At 40.8% G+C, this 9,397-nt stretch overlaps 1 protein-coding gene across 5 annotated transcripts in view; it reads right to left on the bottom strand.

The window, feature by feature from the left end:
* Nucleotides 1-5,258: 5,258 nt before the first annotated feature.
* Nucleotides 5,259-9,397, bottom strand: part of ERG (ETS transcription factor ERG) — a 107,751-nt gene continuing 103,612 nt past the window's right edge. For all 5 annotated transcript variants that reach the window (XM_033011379.2, XM_033011381.2, XM_033011380.2 and 2 more), the window contains one exon: nt 5,259-7,734. In XM_033011379.2, the coding sequence (XP_032867270.1) occupies nt 7,214-7,734 (521 nt within the window). In that variant the 3' untranslated portion in view covers nt 5,259-7,213. The remainder of the gene's footprint in view (nt 7,735-9,397) is intronic.

The raw sequence follows: 9,397 nt of genomic DNA, 5'->3' as shown, positions 1-9,397 counted from the left end.
GAGCTTGTTAGAAGAAAAAAACAAACTCACTCTCCCTCCTAGAAGAAAGAGCTGAAATGGAAAATGTTCAGCTAGTCTTGGTAGAAAGTACAGCCTCTTCCAGCATTTATTAGTCTTGTGTATTTAAAGATATGAGCACTTCAAAGCAACATCTGTTAGTCATGATCTGTATTTACCATATCCAGCACAATAGGATCCGACTCACGGCTGGGTCATCTGAATGCCGTTCTCATCCCAGGAAACTGAAATATATTGATGTACCAGACTAGTGTTTCTGGGAACTAGACAGCATGGGGTGATTTTTCAACCATAAAATAAATTAATATTTTTACTTTCCCCTTTTTTCCCTTCCCCTTGTATTTTGACTACAGTAACGCAGGTGAACATACCCCTCCCCAACCCACAAGGGAAAACAGACTTTATTTTCAAAATTGACCATTTCAGTGGTCAGTGCTGTTTCAGATGTACTGGAGACTTTCACAAGCCCTTCAGCTCGTCTCCAGGATGGTTCAAGAGGGTGGTCTTTGAAGCCCTGTATCATTCCTGGCAGTCCTGTGCTCCTGTCTCAGGTGGTCAAGACGTCTCCATGGCTGGTTTGCTGACACTAGCTGGTAACTGCAAAAAATATATGAAATAATTGAGTGAAAGACATGTCCAAAACTTGAAACTTGTCTTTCATATCTTCTTAGGACCAATTTGAAGCCTAAAAGGACCATGGTAATCATTTGGCCCAAGTGCCTGTGTCTGTTTTAAAAACACTGTATCCATTTTCTGCAGAGCCGTTTTCAAGTTTCCAGTGGAGAAGAATGTCACCTTCATCGTGACGAAAACTGGGAATGTATAGGCACTTTTTTTTTGGCAATGTTACTCATGATTGTCTAGTATTAAGCAGCAACACACTGCTGGGTGCTCTGTGGATGTGCATTTTCTGCCTGAAGCAGCTTTCAGCCTGGCCGGGACACAGACGGAATAGGGCCAAAATAAACACTGCACAGTTGAGCGAGATGAGCTGGTAGAATTAGCACAGCAAGTTCACAACAGTTTGGAAAAACCTTCCTAGTGGCCTGTTGGTGGAGAGATCTGAGGAAGGGAGGTTTTTCAGTTCATGAGAAGGAAACTGCGTCAAACACAGAACATGGAAGTCCTTTCAGAGCTGAAGGGGTGAAGGGTCTTTTAGCTGCTCAAGGAAGACCTTTCAGCCAGGTGAGGCTACAAGTACATTAGCTGCTTGACTGGGGAGAGCAGGAGAGCAGTACAGACTCCAGTGGGAAGGAGTTGGCAGTCAGAGAAGTCATAGATGGAAATGGTTTAGACAGCAGAAGACATCAGACAACATTAAAAAAAAAAAAAATAAAAAAGCAAGAAGGGCCCATTTACAATTATCAGAGAAGAAGAGGGATATGTTTGTGAAGTAGAATATGTCTAAGCTTGGCTAATGTCCAGTCAAAGGGAGCGTGATAACAAACTACAAATATTTGGAAATCCGTAAACACTGAGGCAGGCTAGGAACTCTGGAGTGTGATGCATGGGGAGTGTAATCAGGAGAAATTGCAAAATACAAAAATAACAGGAAAACAAAAAAACCCAACAATTTGACAATGAGACGTACTAGCCTCTGTGTTAAGGGAATGGGTGGAAATACCCTGTAATCGAGACTTTTTCAAATGAAAAGGTTAAGGAAACATCAGTAAGTATACAGTAGAAAATAATTCTGTAATAGTGAGGGGGATGGATGGGGTTTTCCAAGTAGACTATCTAGAATAAAAAAATTCTGCCCCTTATTATTTTCTAAAATATGTATGGACCAATATTCCGGTATACAACCCAAGAATTTTCTGAGCCTGGTTTTGAGAAGTCCTCATTCCACCGAATAGCAATTCCTAGCCTAACCAGCCTGGTTATTTTGTTTAGTTTTCTTGAAAATATATGCCTTTTTAAACAATGACAGCCATTATGTTTTGAAACTATTTTCCAAATTCCTCTTGGCCTAATATCCTCATTAACCAGCTCACCAAGTAGCCCCCCTTCCTCAAGCAAGGCTCTCACTGGGTCATGCATCTGATGTAGTCTCAGCTGCCAGTGCCTCGAAGGAGCGGTCGCACCACCCAAGGGGCAGCAGTGGAGCCAAGCCACTTCAGAGGTCGCAGCTGAAGCCTGGAAACACGCAGGGAGCCAGGACAGCCTTCTGAGCAGCCTCATGTACTTCCTGAAAATGGTGTGGCTTACCCAGACTTCATTTTCATGTTTTCTCTTGCTGAAGTCCTGGTGTGACCCACTCATGTGGTCTGCATAGGGGTCAAGACATAATCAGAAGGTGAGAGGCATGAGGGAGTACAGATGCCAGAGCTTTATGCCTTGACCAGGTGTGTGTATATGCAGTGCTCATTATGGAGGGAGGGGCATAGTGCTAATTAACCAAGGTGGAGGCTTCATGGACTCCTTAACCCTTGCTTGCCTCACAGTAATACCAAGTGCTTGAGGGTGGCCTCCTCTGACCACTAAGGGCTGTGAGCTCTTAGCCAAACTCTCATGATGAAGGGCTCTCTGAATAGCCCAACACCATGGGGAATGTGACAACTTGGGTGAAGGTAAAAAACCAAGACATATCTTCACCAAGAAAGCACAAGGGAGCTCTGTTTTTTTCATCTGGTGTTGTTGCCATGTAACTGTGTTACCTGTCACTCATTAAAGGGTTTGTCTTGCTGATGCTTGGTAAGGTCCCAGCCAAACCCAAGGACTAGCCACAGTCCACTGTGGGCCTCCATGGCAGCATCTAATCTCCTTAACATAGGTTCCAAAGGCAGGCAGGATCTGCTGTGAAGATATCCAAAGGCTCCCTCCACTGACCAGATAGGGACCTAAGCACTTGTGTGGCATCAGGATCACGTAAAAATTCAAACATGAGTTAACTGAATCCTTTGGACAGATGAGCTGCCATTTTGACTTAACAGTGATTTAGGTAATGAGATACTATTCTCAGCGCCTTTCCCAGATGTGACCAGAACTTGAGAAGATTGCAGAGAATAAGATCATGGGATCATCAAGCATGTAAGCTAGAGTGCTTGTTTACCTTTCTTTAATGCATATGTAATTACATATTTATTTTAAAATTATATCTTTGCTGGTGTAAGAAACAGTCTGAGCATGAGGAGTTTGCAGAAGGAAGTCTAAAACACTGATAATCCCTGTGTTTTTGTGGTCAGTTTAAAAAGCATGTGGTGTTTGAGGTACCCAACAATGACTCTACTGAATGTCGAAAGTGTGGGGAATGAAGGAGTTCAGTACCGCTGGTGCTGTCCTAACCTCTGGCAATCTTCCCTTAAGACTCACAGTACAAGTGTAAAATACATCCTGCAAAGGATTTTTTTTTTATGCATTCACTAAAACCAGTTTAATATCAGGGGAAATATCTTGATTGATAACCATGAAATTTAAGCTTCTTGGCTTTACTTTTAAACCTTTTCTCACCATCACTTCCTATGTTACAGTGCAGCTTCTCAGACAGACGTGTATTTGTTGGTGAAAGAGAAGCACCCATATATATCTCAGTTTCAGGAAAAAGCAAGCTACTACTTTCAGAGGAGTCTTCAGAGTGCTGTAATAAGCAATGAGACTTGATTGGTAACTGACTTTAAAAGAAGTCCTAATTTAAACAAAGGGCCAAAGTTATTAACATGACCAACCTGTACAAACACAGACTCATCAGGGCCACGTTGTCCGTGCGTCCAGATGTGTACATGGCAAACAGGCGGCACCTTCAGATGAGGTCTTGGGGGCTGGCTGACCCTCACATGAACACCTTTTGTGGTACGGACACAGAGTTACTCAGCTTCCCCTTCATTTTGGTTGCACTGGGCCCTTGCTATGAAAGAGAGTCATGGACTGAACTGGGAACCAGCCCCTAAACTCTGGCCTCATGTTGGTCTTCCTGGCTCCCAGTTTCAGGGACAGAGTGGGTAGCAGGCGGTGAGCAGCATGGGTCCACTGCCTGTTTTGCCTCTGCCACTGCCCTGAGACACTGGACTGATCCTTTCCCTCCAGCAGAAAGACACTATGGGGTGACTGCTGCCCCTGGGGTAGGGAGGACCTGCAAGTAGCAAAGCCATTTGTCCCAGTGCAGCACAAGTAGGGTCTCTCCATTCTTCACTCTCCTCTTCATCTTCAGGGTTGCAAACCCCAGGTTTTACAAGGCTCCTGGAAAGCTGTAAGATGGTCCTGGGGAAAGCTGTAGCTATAAGATGGGTGTCCTGATTTTGCTCTTCATCATGAGAGGTCTCCATCATGCCATTTGCTGTGATTCCATCCCTGTCCCATGATTTGGACTCTTTTAATGTCAGGATGTTGTTCCCATTGCACATGATAGCAGCCAGGCAACTCAATCTGGAAATCCTGCAGGCAGCTCTCTGTGAGCACTGGAGATGCTTTGTAGGCCTCCAGGCATGACTTTGCCAATCTAAACAAAGACGGTTGTTGTATCTGGATTTTTAAGTGTTTAATTAAAAGGTGGTTCAACAATACACTTATTTTTTTAGTTGGAAGTATCCATGAAGTAGATAGCAAGCAACTGTAGAAGTATTTCCACTGAAAGGTAAACTATTATTCTTCTAGTCAGCATGTAGGTGTGCCTGCCATAACTTTCTAAAATAGTGACTAACCTTTTCCAAGAGTTCAGTTTTTGTAACCTTACTGTGAATTTTTAAGAGATACAGACTTACAGCGCTTATTTCCCAAATGAACACAAGGCTTATGATGCCACCGCTCAGGTCTCCAACACTAGTAATATAATCCTGTGCTTATAAACTGCCACCAAGACATCCATAACCCAGGAGTCTGGCAAGTAGGCTCCCACTGCACAGTGCCAATTAACGCTCCACAAAACGCATATACAGAACATTTGCCATAAAACTTGAAACCACACCCATTTTGTCTGAAAAAGAGACAAAAGAACAGCAAAAGAGGGATACAATTGGAGGACTGAGCTGTCTGGGGTCTCTGCAGTAAACACCGCCTGCTATGAAGAGGCACTCATAAATGTCAGTGCTAATTTTCCAGGCCAGTTCTTCAGCTGGTGTTGCAAAACAATGGAGGCATGCCATTAGGCACCAGATGTAGTTCTGGGGCCCAGGGTAAAGTGTGGGAAGCCTCTAAATCTAGAACAGAAAGAAAATGTCCTGCCCTTTGTAAACAGCCAGGATGGACTGCAATGATAAATTAAAAAGCTACCATACACTCCATTCTAAAGTGAGGAATAATGGAAGTTATTCATTATTCACTTTATTTACTAATAATGATACAGTATGTATTAATAGCAAGGGGGTATGGTAATTCAACATATGATTCTGTATGAAAGTACATCTCAGGCTAAGATTGTGCCGCATGATCTGATGGCAATGAAAGATAATTTCTGGATATTGGTACTCTTCCTTAGAGGTCTCCTTTAGACTTCATCTTGGCCATGAAATTGTCAAGGAATTGGGCATGGTTGCAATCTCTGGGCAAAAGGACAGGAACGGCAAGGCAGTGTTAAAGGACTACAAGTATTTTAGCAGAACTGTCTGGAAAAGAAGATACACAGCACCTGTCCTCTTTGGACTTAGGCTAAGCATTGCTATTTGGTCCTACATTTTCATGATTGTTGATTTCACAAAACAAAATTTTAAAACAAAATGCCTAGCATATTTTAACATGGTGAGTAGGAGATTTGATAGGCGTGTCAGGTACTAAAAATGCAAATGCAAATGCAAACTACAGTGTCAATCTGAATTGCCATGCTAGGCCAAGCTTATTTTATTACATACATTCTGCATTCTAAGTACTAATATGTTCATAATGTAAACATTAAGCATACAGAGTTAAAATTCAAGGCCACAATATTTTTGATTGTCCCTTTTTTGTGTCTTTGGTTGGCCGAGATCAACTCGTAGTGTATAAATGCATAAGTTATATAATAATTATATAAAAAGGAAAAAATAACATTGACTTGTATACTTCATTCTGACAAACGCACAGCGTTCGCGACTCGATAAAGAAAAACTGGCGCCCGCCTAACAAAAATACTTAGATGATTTCTGATTTTGGCAGTCAGGGGTTGTCTCTTGCTTTAACCAATAGAAAACAAACTCCCTTTAATAATGATGAGGTTCTAACTGGTAACTTTTAAATATCAAACACAATTCCAGTTTTACTTTTTTTTTTTTTTTAAGAGAGATGCATATTCTGATTTCTGAATTCTTCTGCTTTTCCCTTTTCCATTTCTTTTATTACTATAAAATCAAGTTTGTTCCTTCTGTAATACTGGGAATGTTATGATACTGAGCAATATGTTTCACAAGTCCAAACAAGTGTTTCTTCATAGTCCCAACACTACTAAGTTTTCAGTCTTTTCAGTCTACTGGTGAAGAAGTTTCTTTTCTCCCATTCTCACCACTTTTGTCCTCCTTTTTCTCCTTTCTTCTTCCTCTGTCAGGTGCAGGCCTCTGATCTACAATCATACACTTGCCCTTCAGCACATTCTCATTTCCAATGTTTGGCTCAGGGTTCCTGTAATACTGTCAAGGAATCTTAAAGTTTGAGTTGTCTTCACAGTTTGAGTAGCTGATAACACTCTGATAAATGGAACACATTTGATTTAAACTAAACCAATGTTGTTATACTGCACATCAGCTTCCACACTAAACCAGTCTGTTTTGTTGATATGTTTCTATTTTTTAAATACAGGTAGGTTTTTTTCCTTTTTTTTTTTTTTTTCCCTTTTCCTCCCTCTTTTGTAATGATTCATATATGGTATGTTAGGTCACTATAGACTTATCCTTATATTGCTGTAGTATAGTCCCAGTTTTGCACTAGCAAGATATCAAACTTTACACATAAGCTTATCAACTTTTTAAGACCACTAGCTTTCGTAGGTTTTCCTTATCATTTCATGCTTTTACCTACAATAGTCTATTGTTGTTTGGTCCACAGAGTCGATGCCCATATACATTACATTTTAGTATCTTAATACTTCTTGAAAATCTCCTTTAAATCCCTACTACAAAGAGTCTTTTTCACGTCTACTTTTTAATGTGTTTTTTTCCCAGCCAAACCTTCACTTGTCTCTTTAGGCACTTTTAATTCGTGTACTCCAATAGAGTTCAATGCAATTCATCAGGGACTGTATCCCTGTGAGAAGTGTCTTTGTTTGCTTTTTCTGGTGTTTCTTTCTCTCCCCCACTTAGTAGTAGGTGCCAAGATGAGAAGGCATGTGAGCAGCTGGCAGCCTGGTATTAGGGTAGATACCTCCAGTTGGTGAATTCCAGTATGGATTAGGGGCAGCAAAAAAGCTGGACGATGTTACGGGCAAAGCAGGGGGGTGGGGAGCTACAAAGTTCATCTTCTGAGGGTGTGCATGATAGGAGCTCATGTAGGGGAGGTCTGATGGGTATTTGTACATGGACGACTCTGGGGGGTGAGGCTGGAGAGCCTGAGCGATTCCGTGGAAATCAAATTTGTAGGCGTAGCGCTTACCATGAACCTTAGTCATAATATTTTTATCATAGTAGTAGCGAAGCGCACGACTGAGTTTGTCATAGTTCATGTTAGGCTTGCTCTTCCGCTCCCCCCAGCGCCGAGCCACTTCGTCGGGGTCAGTCATCTTGAACTCCCCGTTGGTGCCCTCCCAGGTGATGCAGTTGGAGTTGGAGCTGTCCGAGAGGAGCTCCAGCAGGAACTGCCATAGCTGTATCTGCCCACTCCCTATGGGGGGAAACAAAATAGAAATGTCAGAACTAGTGACTAATAATGTTAAGACATCAATCCTTGCAGGCTCTCAAATAGGACCCTATTAGGAAATGTTGCAATGTCGGTTCCTACTTCTTACTCTTAACCAGTCCCCTTTCTCCCAGCCCTGTCTCATGAAATCCTAAAGAGCAGAGATAATGGCAATGTGTCATGTTTTCCCTTATCTGAGTGGCAGAATGCCATTACATGGAGATTTAATAGTTACCTAATGTCATTCAGTGTAGGCAATTGATGGGGAAATAATACAGTGCTCATTTAGGAAACTAATCTCTAAAGTTCAGGACAAACAGCTTTCACTTGCGTAAAATTTTGCTTGTTCTCACAGCACTGTGTTGCAACTAAATGTTCTCTGCTATGGAATAAGCCTACACAAAATGGAGAAGTTTAGAGAAAGCTGGGCTCATGCCAAACCATATCACCCATTTGCAGCACTGGGGGAAATGCAGAACGGAAACTTATTAGCGTGCTGTTGCACTTCATACAACCATAGGGCAAAACATTTGCAAGAACAGTGAAAAGGTCCATAAAATACATTCTTGTCATCACTCTGTGTCAAACAAGTTTAAATGATTATTGAACTTAAGACTTAAAATGTTGTTTATTGAACTTAAGACTTAAAATGTTGGGTTTGTTGTTTTTTTTTATTTTTTTTTCTCACTCCTCTGCCAATTTAATCTTAAAAAGAAAATAATTAGTCTGCTGTCAACTTTGCAGAAGTGTGTTGACCAGAGTTACAGGAACAAAATTTTACCTTTTTAGGCAATTGAAAGTAGACTTCAGAGGGCCTTGCCACTGATATACATGTTAAAAGCTTAGCATTTCTTAATAAAGCAGCACTGAAATAATGCAAAATACAGCTGAAGCAGCTTGCAAGGCAATCTGTTTCACAAGCACAATGTCAGCAGAATTTGCCAACCAGCTTGTATGTGCTAACTTCTAAGTGCATCTCTGACCAGGAATTGGTTGGGTTTCTTTTTTTTTTTTTCCAAACCAGATATGTGGGTATAATAAACAAGCTTTTTTGTAGAAAGCTTATAGTAGGGAATTATAATACCAAGCTAGAGTAGCATCTGAAATCCATTAGCAGTTTATACTTCAGTGCAACTGAAATCCATAGTCGTTTAAATTATATTTATCCAAACTGTCCTTAATGAATTTCTTCTGTTCCATTAACATGCATTAAGTAAACAAACAAACAAAAGAATCCATGGTATGAGCAAGGCATGCAAGTTTTAATACACGAAACATAACAAGAGGATTAGCCTTTGAAAATCAATAAACAGTTCAGCACTGGACAAAACACAAATTTTTGAATAAGCAATCCAACATATGTTCTAACATAAACACTTGCCTTCCAAATGTAATATATAGTCCTATGAAAATAAATTGTTGCTGTCAATTTCCTTTTAATGAGAGAGTAATTCCACCAATTTATAAACACACAAAACATGTTAAAGCACAGGAATGATGGTGTGTAGGAATTCCACATCCAAATGTTAAAAAAGTATCCCAATCCAGATCATGTTAGTGTCTTCCACAATAATGAAGTCTACCAAATGGATGCTTGATAAAATTGTAAAAGCCAGGGTTTATCAGTAAATTAAAGGGAGTTAGGTTC

Source organism: Tyto alba, unplaced genomic scaffold (genome assembly GCF_018691265.1).
Source record: "Tyto alba isolate M040663 unplaced genomic scaffold, T.alba_DEE_v4.0 Super-Scaffold_14, whole genome shotgun sequence".
Taxonomy (NCBI): domain Eukaryota; kingdom Metazoa; phylum Chordata; class Aves; order Strigiformes; family Tytonidae; genus Tyto; species Tyto alba.
Note: the sequence above shows the minus strand (reverse complement) of the source record. Positions and strands in the feature narration are given on the sequence as shown.